The sequence below is a fragment of the Spermophilus citellus genome (assembly GCF_964194105.1).
Source record: "Spermophilus citellus genome assembly, chromosome: 17".
Lineage (NCBI taxonomy): Eukaryota > Metazoa > Chordata > Mammalia > Rodentia > Sciuridae > Spermophilus > Spermophilus citellus.
In genome coordinates this window covers 31,501,969-31,519,585 of record NC_138199.1, presented here as the reverse complement: position 1 = coordinate 31,519,585, position 17,617 = coordinate 31,501,969, and the positions used below count along the sequence as shown (strand labels likewise).

Genomic DNA, 17,617 nt, shown 5'->3' with positions numbered 1-17,617 from the left:
GCATGCGCAGGGCACTGGGTTCAATCCTCAGCACCACATAAAAATAAAATAAAAAGATGTTATGTCCACCGAAAATTAAAAAGTAAATATTAAAAAATTCTCTCTCAAAAAAAAATATCTATCCTGTAACATTTTAGTGAAGATGAAATGAGGTAAGAGATACAATATTGGTTTTTTCTACTTCCTATGCCTTTTTTCTTTTTGCACTTGCAATAAGATTCAGAGTGAAACATTTCATTAGTGACTGATTTTTTTAATATTCTTTTTTATAAAATAACTTTAAATATTTTTATGTGGTGCTGAGGATGGAACCCAGTGCCTCATACGTGCTAACCAAGTGCTTTACCATTGAGTCGCAACACCAGCCCTTCATCAGCTACATATTATGTATTGTATTATTGTATTCTTTTGACGGTCTTTAGCCATAATTAGTCAAAAATCTAATAAAGATGAGGCACCTGGAAAAAAGTGAATGGCCTATATTGAAGACTCCTAGCATCTCAAAGAATCTTGGGACTTAAGGATTAAGCAATTCAATAAATAGCACACCTAGTAAATAACAACACAGTGACAAATGTTAGAATTTTTTAAAATCATTTTGGAGAAAGAAAAATAGGGGAAAAGTCACACACATGAGGGGAAAAGTCATACACATGAACATCATGATGTGGGCTGGGGGTCTCCCTCAATGCTAGAGCACTTGCCTAGCATGTGCAAGGCCCTAGGTTCAATTCTTAGCACTGAAAAAGAAAAAAGAGGAGTCATTAAACAATCCATGATGCCAAGCCCCTGAGGAGTAAAACTTTCCCAGCTAAGAGGAAATTCCCTTAGTATTTTTTTTTTTTAAACCAGTATGAATAAAAAGCACCTGCACCTTCAACAAGTCCTCTGCTCAGGACTGACCCAAGTTTGGGAATACAACCAATTCAGATGCAAAGGGCTACAGCTTCCAAACACTACCACTGTTTTCTATTGTCATCTTCATCTCAATGGGGACATGGCTGCTACACAGGGTACTTGTGACAGGGATCCCACGGTGAAGCAGCAGATGTCTATGAACACTGTGTGGTGAAAGCAGCTCAGAGCCTCTGGACTCATAGTTCTGCATGGTGGGCTTCCGCCTTCAACAACTCACTGGGCTTCATGAAAATGCCTTCCATTGCTTTCCAGTAGTTGTTCTGGCTTGGCTGGGCCATGCCATGCACCTCTTTTTGTCCACTGATGGGCCGACCATATTGTTCTCCTGTGACAGATAGCAATACCTCAGTGGAAGAATGTTTGAATCGCACTTCACCATCTCTCACCCAGTAGGGTCCATTACAGAGCACTGTCCAGTCATCCAGGTAATCACCTTCACCTTCCTCACCAAAAGCACTCACTTCCTGGAAGACACAGAAGGTGGCAACATTAGCATGGCTGACACATAGGCTTGAAGAGTAGAAGGAGACACTGGGAAGAAAAATAAGGCTGTAACAAATGACAGTCTTTCTAGTGTTGTAAAAAATAAAATAAACCTGCGGGGGGAAAAACCCAAAAAAACACAAAAAGTATGCAAGAGAAAAAGAAATTAGTTGCCATAAAATTATGGTTCAAACACTTAATTTGCAATTAGTATCATATTGCCTTTTATTTTCTATTATAGTCGTTAAAACATTTTTATTTCTTTAGAAATGGGTTCTTGCTCAGTTGTCCAGGTTGACCCAAACCCCTGGTTTTGAGCAATCCCTCTACCTCAGATTCCCAAGTAGCTGACCACAAGCACATGCCTCTATACCTGGCCTATTAAAATATTTTATAACTGTTTTTTTTTGTTTGTTTGTTTGTTTTTTGTTTCTTAGAGAGAGAGAGAGAGAGAGAGAGAGAGAGAGAGAATTTTAATATTTATTTATTTTTTTAGTTATTGGCGGACACAACATCTTTGTTTGTATGTGGTGCTGAGGATCGAACCCAGGCCACATGCATGTCAGGCCAGCGCCTTACCGCTTGAGCCACATCCCCAGCCCTTATATAACTGTTGTTACTTGGCTTTATTTATTTCTTGCTATTAGAGTTTAAACCCACAGGCCTTTTACCACTGAGCTACATCCCAAGTCCTTTTTATGTTTTATTTTGAGACAGGGTCTTGCTATGTTATCCAGGTTGTCCTTGAACATGCAATTCTACTGTCTTGGCCTCTAAAGTCACTAAAATTATAGGTGTGCACCACCATGCCCAATAAATATTAAGTGAACAAAACATAGCAGGTTCCCTGTATTCCTTTCCTCAATGAAATCTCATTCTCCTGCAGGCCAAATATTTAGGGTTTCTACACAATGATGATTAAAAAAAAATTTATTTCAGAAACATCTGACTTAAATGTACACTAATAACTATATAATTTAGATAATAAAAAGCAGAACTTTGAAAATGGAATCTATATAACTAAAGACAAAAGGAACTACCTTAAACACAGAACACTTACTTGATAAAATAAGTATCCCATGGGAGTTCCAGTTAACAATTCTAAAACTATACTTGTATATGGAAACTGAAGAAGGAAATGGATGGTGGATGGTGGAAGCCTGGTACCTCTCTGTTGCAGCAGGGATTTACAAATAAACATGCTAGAATGATAAATGTAGTAATGGATTAGAGTTGGAGGTATCAATAAGAGCTCATGTTTAACAATACACAGATGGCTAAATATATCAGTATATATGTGTAGACGTATGAGTTAGTATACACACATGTATTTCTTTGCTGTCTGCTAAGAAGACCTAAAAGAAATAATATCCCAGTAAAGCAATAAGCTCATATAAAGTCTAGATTTTAGTTCTAACACCATTCTCCAATGAAGGGAAACAGGGCTCTGAGGAGAAATAAGGAGTCTAAGAGTGGGGCAAGCAATAAGCAAAATGATCCTGAAGCATCTTTTAGTGCCAGAAAGTTATAAGCAAGTGCTTTAAAACACACACACAATGAGATTCTGTCAAATAGATATAACAGACAACAGGAAGATTCCCCAATAGCCAAAGTTGGAATAATCTGAGCAACAAAGTGAAGACAATAATATTGTAAAAAATATGTAATATAAATCCAAGAGTTCATACTGACATAAATGAATAAATAAACTGGGGAAAAGAGACAAAAACCTCCATATGGAAAAATCCCACATAAATTATGTAGTTACTCCAACTGTAGACTGGACTTATTTTATCAACATGCAATTCTACTGTCTTGGCCTAAATGAAAAGAGTAACTTTACAGGAGAAACTCACTAGAACACTACTATAGTTGGGTAATCAAGGTCAATATCAGCAATCAAAAATCATGTATATAGGGCTGGGGTTGTGGCCAGTGGTAGAGTGCTTGCCTAGCATGCATGAGGCACTGGGTTCGATCCTTAGTGCTCTTAAAAGTAAAATAAAGATATTGCGTCCACCTAAAACCAAAAAATAAATATATTTTTTTAAATCACATAGATAACAGGTATCCTTTATAGTATGTGAGGAAAATGTCACTTTTAACTCAGTGACCTTGCTCCCAAAACCCTTTATAAACACAGTCTCATCATGACAAAAACGTCAGACAGATTCCAAAAGAGGAGCAATAACAATACACCTGACTAGCACTTCTCAAAACTGTCAAGGTCATCAAAAACAAGGAAAGCTAGAAAACTGTCAAAACCAAGAGGATCCTAACAAGATATATCAACTAAATATAATGTGGTATCCTGGAACAGAAAAAGAACATTAGATAAAAAGGAAACTAAAATAATCTATGTACATTAGTTGAAATAATGTATCAATATTATTTCATCAATTCTAGCAACTGTACCTTATTAAGGTAAGGTGCTCATAGCTAATACTATGTGAGGTGTGTGGGGGGGTGCCAGAGGGAAGAAGTCATTAAGGGGTTTATATCCCCTGAAAGCTCAAGGATTAAAAAAGTGGTAGAGAGGCTATGTGTGTAGTTCATTGTTAGGGCACAATTTAGCATGCGGAAGGGTCCTGGGTTCCATCCCCAGCACCAGGGGGAAAAAAAGTGGCAAAAATTCATTTTCCCATTGTGGTTAGTTAGCATCATTAAAAATATAATCATTTTGGGGCTGAGGTTGTGGCTCAGTGGTAGAGCACTTGCCTTGCACCTGTGAGGCACTGGGTTTGATTCTCAGCACCACATAAAAATAAATAAAATAAAGGTACTGTGTCCATCTATAACTAAAAAAAATTTTAAATAATAATCATTTTTATTGCAAGTTTGGAAACATTGGGTTTACTGCAGAATTTATCAGAACTTAATTCATAACTATTCTCTGTTCCCTCCATTTCTTGACTTTTATCTAGATGCAAAGTTTCCATGGGGCCAGAAATAACCTTCTTCACACTTATGAAAGTCATTTCTCCAGGTCTGCAGAAAAGAACATTCACATCTGGAAAGGAAAGGGTTAAGAACCAGGAGCTCAAACAAGAGAATCAAGTATTGCAGAGCAAAGTGATCCATTAGATGCCACCTCACCTGGTTTCCAGAAAGAGGTGAAGTAAAATGGTGACTATGGAGGTTTCGGCCAGTGTTGACATGTGTCAGTCGGATGGGCTGGCCACATTTGATGGGGGTTCCCCTTTCACACACCGTGGCAGTCTTCCCCCGTATCCTCCAGTAACTGTTGCTGTCATCCACAGAGGTTACACCTGTCACTGACTGCTGGCCACTACCTACAGTCAAAAACAGAAAAAAAAGAGAGAGCAAGTAAACTCAACCTAATTCTATGGCCCTAAAAATGTGCTCTGTGTCATAAAACTGGCAGGAGGGATGGGGAGGGAACATTATAGCTGGTAATATTTTTTCTATGACATTAAAATATTTATGAAAATATTAAATGTTCATATACTGTAGTTTTAATTATCATATATTATACTTAAAGGAGTGCCATATCAAAAAATTCCAAGAATTTGCATCAAAAGAATTAGATACAAATCCACAAATATGTGAGGGTTTTTTTAAGTATAGGCAATGTTTACATGTATGTACTAGACTGGATAATCCCAAATATATGTCAGGTATCTAAGTATATAATTTTAACATGTTTGTAATATTTTCAATGCTTACTATGCATTACAATAAAATTTTTTATATTTTATAATTAAAATAAAATGACTTTATATCATCAACTTTAATCCAAGAAGCCATAATAATTCTGAAACTCCTGTTAAGTAGTCTATCAGTACATTATAAAATTACTCTGAGGACATCTAAATTTGGTTAATCCTGCCTTAACTGGTACAATTCTGCAGGTTAAAAGGCACTGAGTTAAATATGTAGCTACAGCCAGGAAAAGCAGCATTCGCCTGTAATCCCAGCAGCCCAGGAAGCTGAGGTAGGAGAATCACAAGTTCAAAGCCAGCCTCGGCAACTTAATGAGGTTCTAAGCAACTTAGCAAACTGTTTCAAGATAAAAAATAAAAAGAGCTAGGGATGTGACTCAGTGGTTAAGCACCCCTGGGTTCAACCCCTAGTACCAAAAAAAGAAAAAGAAAAAAGTAGCTATATAGACTTAAAAATAAAAAGGAGGGCTAGGCTGTAGCTCAGTGGCAGAGCGCTTGCCTAGCATGTATGAGGTACTGGGTTCAATCCTTAGCACTGCATTAAAAAATAAATAAATACACAAATAAAGGCATGCTGTCCAATTTAAAAAATAAAAAGGAAATATATACAAATAATAATTTGTACCTAATATGTCCTGAGCAGTTACCAGGTATCGGGCACTAATCCAAGTCCTTTGCTTGAATATTCTTATTTAATACATGCCTCTATTCTCTTAGATAGGAATTATTATCATCTTCAGTTTATGTTGGAGTGTTAGAAAGGCTGACTAGTATGCCCAAGGTTATGCAATTCTAACAAGGTTGGGGCTGAACCTAGGAAACCTGATCTTAGAACTAACAGTCACTCCATCACAGTACATCCCACAATAAGGATATCTTCCCCCACTCCAAGAATTTTTGTCACAATACCTTTATTCCATTTATTTATTTTTATGTAGTGCTGAGGATCAAACCCAGGGCCTCACACGTGCTAGGCAAGCGCTCTACCACTGAGCTACAGTCCCAGCCCAATGACATCTTTCTTTTTCCAGCTTTTTCTGTCAAGTTCCTCCAAACAGGCTACTCTCTAATAAACTCTAGGGATTTTTTTCCCCCCTGCTAGGCCTTATGTACAACCCTTCTTTGAAGGCATCTCATATTTCCCAAATACTTACCTTAAATACTCTCACCTGCACCTCCCAGCTTTGCCTTGAGATCCATGGACCTGCCTAACCACAAGCTTTTGATATTTCCCTTTTACTGTGTAACACTGTGCCTTGTACTTCTCCTTTGAGTAAATGCAACAAACTATCAGCTCCACTCCACAGGGTTCTTTCAACCTGGTTATGACTTTGTTACATCTTAAAAAAAAAAAAAAAAAGGAGGAGGGCAGGCAACTAAACTCCCTTTTTGCTGTCTCAGTATGCACAACAGTGTTTACTAAATCATAATCTACTTTTTATTTCTTACCTTTCACACTTTCTATTCAACCCACTTTTTCCTCTCACAATCCCTAAATCTTGAGATTATCCAGAATTCTATAACTGGACCTCATCTCTATTCAACTTTTTTTTTTTTAAAGAAAAAAAGTGTGTGATTGGTTTTTTTTTAACGATTTATTTTTATGTGGTGTTGAAGACTGAACCCATTGCTTCACATGTGCTATGCAAGTACTCTGCCATTCAGCCACAACCCCAGCCCATAGACCTCATCTATTTGTATTAGAGGTTCTTAATTGGGGGTCAGGACAAAAGCATTTGTATCTTTAACAAGTTTCTCAAGTAATTCTTTTTTTTTTTTTTTAAAGAGAGAGAGAGAATTTTTAATATTTATTTCTTAGTTCTCGGCGGACAAAACATGTTTGTTGGTATGTGGTGCTGAGGATCGAACCCGGGTCGCACGCACGCCAGGCGAGCGTGCTACCGCTTGAGCCACATCCCCAGCCCTCAAGTAATTCTTATATTAAGAACCATAGTCATCCTGGGTAATTTCATCTACTCCCATCACTCTTCAACCATCACCATTCAACAATGTTGTATAACTTTGTATCTCAGATTCAGCAGAGATCCTTCTGTACTCTAGACTGAACCAGGTTCTGAAACTATCAGACTTTTATGCTAGGCATCTCATCACCTCCATTTTAATTCAGTAGATCTAAAGCAGAGAATCATATAAAACTAAAAAGCATTAAGCCTGGAATGGTGGCAAATGCCTAATCCCAGTGACTTGGGAGGCTGAGGCAGGAGGATCGTGAGTTAGCAAGACCCTAAGCAACTCAACAAGACCCTGTCTCTAAATAAAATATAAAAAAGGGTTGATTCACTGTTGCATCTCCTACCAGGCATAGAGGCACACACCTGTAATCCCAATAGCTTAGGAGGCTGAGACAAGAGAATCACAAGTTCAAAGCCAGCCTCAGCAACAATGAAATGCTAAGCAACTCAGTGAGACCCTGTCTCTAAATAAAATACAAACTAGGGCTGGGGATGTGATTCGGTGGTTAAATGCCCCTGAATTCAATCTTCAGTACCCCCAACCCCCCAAAAAGAGGAGTGCTAGGGATGTGGTTCTGTGGTGCCGCTTGGGTTCAATCCCTGGTACCAAAAAATAAAAAGAAAATTTTAAAAAGCAATACACCTGACACAAAATGAGTATTAACTGAATGGTTGCTAGGATTATTAAGACATCCCAATAATAACAACTCAGTTCCTTCCCTAATCAAACTGGTCAGACATGTTTTGGGAAACACGAATTACAGATTAATCCATCTGAGGGAATTCCTTCATCACTGAATGAACAAGCATCAGTCATCCAAGTTATCTTAGATGCTTATCACGCATCTAAGATAACTTGTTTTTTTGGGCTGGGGATGTGGCTCAAGCGGTAGCGCGCTTGCCTGGCATGCGTGCGGCCCGGGTTCGATCCTCAGCACCACATACCAACAAAGATGTTGTGTCCACCGAGAACTAAAAAATAAATATTAAAAATTCTCTCTCTCTCTCTCTCTCTCCTCTCTCACTCTCTCTTTTAAAAAAAAAATAATAACTTGTTTTTCTTTTTTCCTTTTTAATGCTGGGATCAAACCCAGGGCCTTGTGCATGCTAGGCAAGTGCTCTACCATTGGAGTTAATTCCCCAGTCCTTGAAATTCTATTTATCTATTTTTATTGTCTTCCTTGTAACTTGATTGATTCACTATTGCATCTCCTGCATCTAGAACAATATCAGGCACACAGTAGGGGCTTATTAAATCTATCCTGAATGAATGGACCCATAAGTAACTGATTATCAAATATTTTAATTTCATATAGCAAAAAGCAGTTTCCTGGGCTGAGGACTTAGCTCAGTGGTAAAGTGTTTACTAGTACTTGCAAGGCTATGAGTTCAATCCCCAGCACTACCCCCATCCCCCCCCCCCAAAAAAAAGCAAAGCAGTTTGCTCTACAATGTCTGTAACTGCTTTAAGGGTTTTTCTTTTGGGGGGGGGGTTTGTTTTGGTGTTATTATTATTTTAAATCGCAATACTAAACCCAGGGTTTTTCACATGCTAGGCTAGTACTCTACCCATGAACTACTTCTCCAGCCCTTTTTAAAAATTTATTTTGAGACAAGGTCTAAGTTGCCCAGGATGGCCTCAAATTTATAATCCTTCTGCTTCTGCCTCCTATGTAGCTGGGATTGCCCGCATGTACCACCACACCCCTCTGCTTTTTTAAAAGGAAGTTAAGATTGAGTAAAAAGGGACCAAAAGATAGGACAACGTGAGCTAGAAGACAGAGGGATGTAATCAAAGAGTAAATTCTTGGACTTTAAAACTTCAGAGATATAGCACTTACTATAATTTTTTATATCATTTTTCTCCCAAACTAGTGACAACCCAATGTAGTGGAAAGGCTGGGTACGGTAGCTAGCGCTTGCCTGTAATCCCAGCAGCTCTGGGAGGCTGAGACAGGAGCCTCAGCAACGGTGAGGCCTTAAACAACTCAATGAGATTCTATCTCTAAATAAAACACAAAATAGGGCTGGGGATGTGTCTCAGTGGCCGAGTGCCCCAGAGTTCAATCCCCAGTACCCTCACTCCAAAAAAAAAAAAAAAGCAGTTGAAAGGTTTTGAATCTTAACTGATTTGGATCAAACTTAGTTGCAAGGCTTTGAACAAGAGATTTAATTTTTTCTGAGTCTATTTTCTCACCTGAAAACGAGGATAACAATAGCATCTATCTCACTGGAATGTTAAAAAATTGAAAAAGAAAAAAAAAATGCCGAGAATGGTAGCGCACGCCTGTAATCCCAGCGACTCAGAAGGCTGTGGCAGAAAATCGAGGCCAGTCTCGGCAAGTTAGTGAGACCCTGCCCCAAAATCGAAAATAAAAAGGGTGGAGATGTAGTTTTGTGGTTTAAAAAAACAAAAGAAAGGACACATCGATTTGCCTGGCACTTAGCTTGCCAAATAGAAGCTGGTATTACGATGAAACTGGCCTTAGAACAACTCCGTTTTTCATCCTCTCTGGACCTCAGGAGCCTCCCCAGGGGACCCCTAAGTCTCCGAGGCTCCGCCCCCTTCAGAATCTACCCGGCCTCCCCAGCCCACCCAAACCGGGTCCCCGGCAGTACCTGACCCATAGCGCACGTCGTGTGAGTGCAGCCGGACGTTGTGGCGCGTATTGAGTAACTTCACCACAGATCCACAAGTAACGACAGCCAGACTGGACCCCCCCACAACGCTCCACAAACCCCCAAACAACAGTAGCTGTAAAACAGCCATCCTAAGTGAATCGCAGCGTCCCTAATCCTCCAAGAAAATTTGGCCCCTCCCCGGAACCGGAAGATGAAGGCGGAATTATTGAGAGGCGGAAGAAGCCTTGATCTGATCTTTATGGTTCATTTGGCTAGAGCGGTCTGAGGAACCCACTCCGCTCCCCGGTTCAGGTTGATGTTGATCACCTTGCTGTGTTTGGGGGACTCTTTGGCAACTGCCTTCCTGAACGCTACCTGGTAGCTTTCGCATCCTCCGTCGAAACTCCAGAGAACCCGGTAGAAAAGAGGTAGGAACAGCCCGCCCACTCCCAGTGACAGGGAGCCGGAAGTGACGTAGCACGTTGACGCAGCAGCCGCGGCGGTGGCGGCGGAGGGGTCGTGTGGTGGGTCCTTACTATCCTTTCCCAGTCTCGGTTCGACGACTCCATTTTCCTCAGTGGGGGCTTTTCGCATCAGAGGAACGGCGGGCTTCAAGCAGGTAGTGTTCAGACCGGAGATTGTGTTTCTTGCATGGGTCAGGTGCGGAACCGGGCTCCTATGGCCTGTTCCCGTAAGGGAAGAGGCTCTGGGGACCCGTCTGCGGGAAGAAGGGGGGGCGGCGGCCTTCCCTGCTCTCTGCGAGGAAGGGGAGAGGATAGCAGAGTAGTTGCTGAGTCTCAATGCCTTTCTCAAAGCCTTCTCATCCTGAACCCGGGAATTGGGTGGCCTACTGAATCAACAGGCTTCCTGGGATCCCATCTGTCTCCGTAGTTTCAAAAAACTGGGCCACGCGAGGGAATTAGGAATGGAAGGGAACTAGGGCTTCTAACCTGGATCAGGTGAAAGAATTGTTTGTCCTAGAAATGTGTCTCTCCTACCAGGTTTTAAACAGCTCAGCCATCAGACATGCTATGCTAAATTCTAGCTCTTCCCGTATTGTTGAATAATAGAGTCAGAACTTTAAGTAAATGGCTGCATCCTTGATCCCTTTCTAAAGATCAGAGATCTTGTGGAAGTACTGAATCCCTTCATTCTTAATAGATTCATTTCCCCATACATTTGCCAGCACCTGCCATAAACATCAGACTGGCCGTTAAGTCAAAACTCTATCCTGCATTTTTGCCTGTTTCTCCAGCACTCTGAGCAGTTTGTTTCCCTGGGTTCTCACAAGAACGGATACTTATTCCTTTAAAAAGGACACTTAAGCTTTCCGAAAGACTTCCATGGAATTTCAGTGTAATATCATACGTAGCAAAGAAATAAGATACACCAGAGTGTTAGTAATTTTGTTTGATTAAATTTATTCAGTAAAAATTTTCTTAAGTGAAAAAGTTTGATTTATTCAAAATTTACCAGTTTCTAAGTTTTCAGTATTTCTTTGTTTTTGCTTTTTTGTTTTATTTTGAGATGGGGTCTTGATATGTTATCCATGCTGGCTCCAACTCTTGAGCTCAAGTAATGTTCCTGTCTTCACCTCCCAAGTAGCTGGGACTACAGGCCTATTCCACTATGCCTGGCCTAAGTCGTCAGTGTTTTCATTACCAAGGCATGATTGCTCCCAAATCAGTTGTGAATTTAGGACCCTTTTCCATGACTAGTCTCCTTTCCATCAACACAAGCTCACTTTTATTCAGTTTTTTTTTTCCTTTTTTTTTGGTTAGGCTACTAGATTAGATTAGTGTAGCATTACTCTTGAAATGTTTTAATCTTTTTAAAGAGATTAGTCACATCAGAAAGTGGTATAGTCTGGGCCCATGCAGTGGTGCACACCTGTGATCCCAGCTACTCAAGAGGCTGAGACAGGAGAATCCCAAGTTGAAGTCCAACCTGGGTGACTTAGAGCTGTCTCAAAAATAAAAATGAAAGGGATTGGGGTGTAACTCAGTGGTAGATGCCTGTGGATTCCATCCCCAGTTCCAGAAAAAGAAAACATCTTTAGAGACATAGTCTAATTTTACTTTTTTCTACTGTGAAGTCCTCTTCCATGAGAAGAAAGCCTACCTACTGTGGTAATATCTGATCTTGGAGGCAAATAAATTTTCCTTTGCTTCTATTCTTCATCTCAATAAACAGCGCCACTATCAGTCCTATGGGTAATCCTTGGCTTCTTTCCTCTCTATTATTCTCCATACAATCAACCACCAAATCCTCTCCATAAAACTATTTCCCTAAGAATACAATTTATATTCTGGTATCTCTCAAATGCCCCATCCTAATTTTTAAAATTTTCCTTCATGACCAGATTTCTACCTGTGCCAACTCACCTTTTATTCTTTCTTCAGGCTACACCAATCTATTTTTCTGACCAGCAATTGAAATTGCTCTTGTCAGGTTGCCAATGACTTCTATGTTGCTAAATCCAGTGGATACTTTGTTCTCATCTTCTTCAATCTCTGGAATATTCAAAACAGTTTCTCCATTTTTAATTTCTCTTCTCTTGGCTTCATTGACAATTTCTCTTGGAATTTCTGCCCCCCACCCCTTTGGCTATTTCTTTTCAGTCTCCTTTGCTAGCCACTTTTTCTCTCTATGTAATGACTAAATGTTGGATTTCTCATTTCTAGTCTTCTCTCTGTGTTCCAGAATCATAATGTCATAATGCCTGCTTAATTATATTAGTTTAGTTATGTTAATATAATATAAATTTTGATCTTCTGATCTTCCCATCATTCCAAATCTGGTATTCCCCATCTTACTAAGTAGTGCTCCAACTATGTGGTTACACCAAAGCCAGAACTCTGAGACTCATCTTTAACTCGTCTTTACTACCCCTTTTTCCCAGCCTTTCAATAATTCCTGCAACTTTTACCTGAAATCTGTTTTCTATCCTCTGTCTTCACTGCTACTGCCCTATTCCAAGCCATTATCTTTTACCTTGGCTACTGCAGTAGTATCCTCAGTTTTCCCAGTTCCCACTTAAATCCCCCTCCAATCCATTTCCCATATAGCAGGATCCTGTCAAGTCAGATCTTGTCTTTTTCCTATTTAAAGCTCTAGTGGCTTTCCATGGCCTTTATTCCCTGCTTAAACATTTCCCTCCTCCTCCATATTCTTCTGCCTTTCCCATTCCCTAGTCACATTGGCTTTAGAATATTAGCTGCCAGATATCAAGTTCTTGCTCACTTTTTCTACTGGCTCCCCTTCACTCTGGCTCTGTATGCTTTATATCCTACCCATTCTTCACATCCCAGCATAACTAAACTTTCCTCATAGGTGAGTTGTATATATTTTCTTCTTAGTATTCATAGAATTAGCAAGTAAATTAATTGTTTTAGACACTGAGCTATCTTCCTGTTATCTTAAGGATGGAGTCTAAAATCCTTAGATGGTGAGATCCCTGTGTCTTCATGTCTGACTCATGAACCATTCTCCCTATTACCAGTCATATCAGCCCTGTTCTGTTCCTGCCACAGTGCGTGGCTTACATTGGAAAGTTCCTTTACCCCACTACTCCCTTGCCAATTCCCCTCTGGAAAAAATAAATTTTTCTAGTTAATTCACTCCTCATTCTTTTTTTTTTTTTTTTTTTTAATGTGATGATAAGGATTGAACCCAGTGCCTCACAATACATTAGGCAAGTGCTCTGCCACTGAGCACTGAGCCCTACCCCCTCACTCCTTACTCTTAAGGTCTTTGCTTGAAGGCACTGCCTCAAAACCAGGTTAGGTTCCACTGTTGGAGGATGCCATGGTACTTTCAACATCAATTCTTTAAAGACCTGTACTTATGGATAATGGTCACCAAAATCATGTGAGTCAAATGAAGCCAGTCTAGTCACTTACATACTATCTGTATGCTTTTATGCTACAAGGCAGTTCTGGCTCTAATAGAGAAAAAGATTGCCAGCCCCTACATTAGAGCAGGAACAATGTGTGTGGCACAAGGCTCAGTAACTGTTCTCCCTCCCTGTGTTGCAAGGGTTCTGAATCTGGTTATATATGTCATTTTTTTTGTTGTTGTTGTTTCTGCTCCTCTTTTGCACTTTTCATGTTCCCCAAGGAAACATGGAAAGAAAAGTGATAAATGCTATTTTAAAATTATCAATATTAGAAACTAATATTGACAATAATGCTTTTTTATTGAAAAGATTATCATTGGGGCTGGGGATGTGGCTCAAGCAGCCCGGGTTCGATCCTCAGCACCACATACAAACAAAGATGTTGTGCCCGCCGATAACTAAAAAAAAATAAATAATAATAAATATTAAAATTCTCTCTCTCTCTCTTTAAAAAAAATAAAATTGAAAAGATTCTAAAACATATTTTCCTATAAAATATGATGTGCATGTTAAAAATAACAAAATTAACTTTTTTGTATTTTAACATATTAGTTTAACAGTTCTAAATCCTAGATTTAAAAGAACTTAAGCCAGGCATGGTGGAGCATGCCTGTAATCCTAATGACTAGGGAGGCTGAGACGAGAAGATTTTGAATTCAAAGCCAGCCTCAGCAACTTAGACCCTCTCTCGAAATTCTAAAAAAAGGCCTAGAATGTGGCTCAGTGGTTAAGTACCCCTGGGTTCAATCCCTGGTACAAAAAATTAAAAGAACTTAGGTAGGCTTTGAAACTTTAACTTTTGGGTTTTTACATTCCAAGTTGGTATTCACTCATAAATACCTTTGAAAAAGGCCTTGACTCTTGCTCAGAAAATGCAGAATATGAGGGCTGGGGATGTGGCTCAAGCGGTAGTGCGCTCGCCTGGCATGTGTGCGGCCCGGGTTCGATCCTCAGCACCACATACAAACAAAGATGTTGTGTCTGCCGAAAACTAAAAAATAAATATTAAAAAAAAAGAAAATGCAGAATATGAAATATCTTGTAGTTTAAACTCTACAACAGATTTGGGGGCTATTGTCTTATCAAGCACAAGTTTTTGCTCATATTTCCTTTTTCCAGACTTAATTCTTCACTCAGGCATCATCTTTCCTGAGGTATTCCCCAATATCTGTCTTCACATTGATCTCATCTTCCTAGTATATAGCTTAATACAGCATTAATTTTGGAGTTTTGTTTTTTTACTTTGCTTTTGTGATGCTGGTGATTGAACCCAGGGATGCTGTACCACTGAGCTATATCCCTAAGCCCCAATCATGTTCTGTCATAACTTTATTTATTTATAAGTTTTTGAGATAGATAGTGAACCCCACCAGGACAGGAAGAGCACAATTTTTTATCTCTGGTTGTACATAAAGTAGACTCACACCATTGGTGTCTTCATACATGTACTTAGGTAATGATGTCCATCTCATTCTACTATCTTTCCTACTCTCATTCCTTCTCCTCTCCCCTCCTTCCCCTTTACCATATCTAGAGTTCATTTAATCCTCCTATGTCGCCACCCCAACCACATTATGAATCAGCATCTTTAAATCAGAGAAAACATTCGGCATTTTATTTGGGGGATTCACTTAGCATCATATTCTCCCAACTTCATCCATTTACCTTCAAATGCCATGATTTTATACTCTTTTAATGCTGAATAATATTCCATTGTGTATATATACCCCATTTTCTTTATCCATTCATCTACTGAAGGGCATCTAGGTTGGTTCCTCAATTTAAGTTTTTGTAGGTGTCCACAATTAGGATGATGGAACAAAATGGGTTAATCAAAGCTGTAAAGCAAAAGGAATTAACAGACTAGGTTTCTTTTTGCTCTGTTCTCTTAATTTGCCTCCTACAACTTCTTGTTCAAAGTGAGGGACTTCTGGAGGACCTCCCCTATGGCAATCTGATCCCAGCTCTGTTCCTTTTCCAGAAAATGTCATGGTAACTCTTCCTCTCTCTCTCCCTCTCCCCCCATCCCCACCCCTCTCTCTTTCTGTATCTCTCTGCTGCACCCACACTGGACTTCTGCCTGGAGAAATCTTCTCCTCCACCAACCCACTCCCATTCCAATTGCAGATTTAACTTACATTCTGAATATGGGGAAAATTTGAAGAGTGTAAGTACTAAATGCAAAATCCAAACCACATTAGGTTTGTCCCAGATATCATGTATCAGTAGTATCTACAAGCTGGGAGCTATGGCACATGCCTATAATCCCAGCTATTCACAAAGCTAAGGCAGGAGGATTGCAAGTTCAAGACCAGACTGGGCAATATAGCAAGACCCTGGCTCAAATTTTTAAAACATAGTAAAAAGGGCTGGGGATGTAGCTCAGTGTTAGAGCACCCTTGGGTTTAATCACCAGTGCTGGGGAGGGAGGCAGGAAGGTCATATACAAACAAAGAATTATTATCTTTGTTCTGGAGCAGTTGCTACTTGGCATCCTTAGCCTGCAGTGCTGCTGCAGCGCTGCTGCAGCACTCTGTATGCACATCTAGATCCTGTAAGTTGTAGCAAGTCAGGATCGCTTCTGGTATACTTTTTTTAACTGGTAGTCTTGACATTGAGCTAGATTAGAGGCATTCCCCAGCTATAACACAGCATGTGCTTCTTTACTAGCCTAGGCAATAGAAGGGAAGGCAACACAGCTGTCTTCCCAAGCTGTGTGCAGCCCAGAGCACCAGCTGCCCTAGGGATAGAAGGCAGACTGTCTGATCAGGTAGACTTTATTCTGGTAAGCAGGCTGTGGGCATCTGGTCTGCAGGAGCTTGCATTTATTTATTTTTTTAAAAAAATATTTATTTTTTAGTTGTAGTTGGACACAACACCTTTATTTCACTTATTTATTTATTTATTTATTTATTTATTTATTTATTATGTGATGCTGAGTATCAAACCCAGGGTCTCACATGTGTGAGGCGAGCACTCTACTACTGAGCCACAACCCCAGCCCCCAGGAGCTTGCATTTAATTTGAAGATATTGAAACCTTAAAGGACTGAATTTGTGGGTCTCAGCCTAATTAAAGCAAATGGGGGTAGGTGGAGCTGTACTACTCAAATCTATTTTTAATGACTCAATTCAGGGCTGAGAGAGCAATGTCAAAATTAAAAATTAGAGCTCCAGATTTCATTGGCAGAAGTTTAAGACATTCGCTTTTGTGGCAATACTTAAGCTAAATGACCTTAAGGTTACAGATCTCAAAAAAGAAAAAAGAGGGCATCAATCTAATCCTAAGGTTTCTTTTGTCATAGCCCTTTGGGACCCTATGATGGCTCTCAAACCTTTTAATCTCAGGATCCCTTTATAGTCTTGAAAATTACAAAGTATTAAACCCACTACATTTTAACATAAATAATATTCGTTATAAAAAATAAAAATAGGGATTGGGGTTGTGGCTCAGTGGCAGAGTGCTTGCCTAGCACATGTGAGGCACTGGGTTCGATCCTCAGCACCACATAAAAATAAATATATAAAATAAAGGTATGGGGTGCATCTATAACTAAAAATATTTTAAAAAAGAAAAGAAAGAAGTGAAAAATAACAATAGTATTTAGAACAAAAAATTGCCAGTCACACACCTGTAATCCCAGTGGTTTGGGAGGTTGAGGCAAGAGAATTGCAAATTCAAATCCAGTCTCAACAATTTAGCAATTTAGTGAGACTCTGTCTCAAAAATTAAGAAAGGGCTGGGGATGTGGCTCAGTGATTAAGTGCCCCTGGCTTCACTCCCTAGTACCCCCCCCCCAAAAAAAAAAGAAAGAAAGAAATTAGTAATTAGAGTGATATTGTTTTGATCTGGGCACTGTGGTGCACACCTATAATCCCAACAGCATGGGAGGCTGAGGCAGGAGAATCACAAGTTCAAGATCAACCTCAGAAATTCAGTGAGACCCTGTCTCAAAAAGGACTGGGCATGTAGTCATTGGTAAAGGATCTCTGAGTTAAATCCCCAAAAAAGTGGTATTTTACCTTTTTTTTTTTAAGATG

The 17,617-nt window shown here is 39.6% G+C and overlaps 2 protein-coding genes across 3 annotated transcripts in view; one reads left to right on the top strand and one right to left on the bottom strand.

Annotated features, from left to right (window-relative positions):
• Positions 1-572: 572 nt before the first annotated feature.
• On the bottom strand, positions 573-9,868 carry SDF2 (stromal cell derived factor 2). Its single transcript, XM_081272972.1, has 3 exons — positions 9,677-9,868; positions 4,498-4,694; positions 573-1,382 (listed from the first exon to the last, which is right to left on the bottom strand). Exons 1-3 carry the CDS (start codon positions 9,825-9,827, stop codon positions 1,095-1,097), a joined length of 636 nt encoding a protein of 211 aa, XP_081129098.1. The 5' UTR covers positions 9,828-9,868; the 3' UTR covers positions 573-1,094.
• Positions 9,869-10,160: 292 nt separating this feature from the next.
• The window catches only part of SUPT6H (SPT6 homolog, histone chaperone and transcription elongation factor), a 34,815-nt gene continuing 27,358 nt past the window's right edge, over positions 10,161-17,617 (top strand). Inside the window, exon 1 of one of the 2 annotated variants that reach the window (XM_081272961.1) lies at positions 10,161-10,298. The gene's annotated coding sequence lies outside the window, so the exon portion shown is untranslated. The remainder of the gene's footprint in view (positions 10,299-17,617) is intronic. The other variant, XM_081272962.1, reaches the window with a different exon arrangement.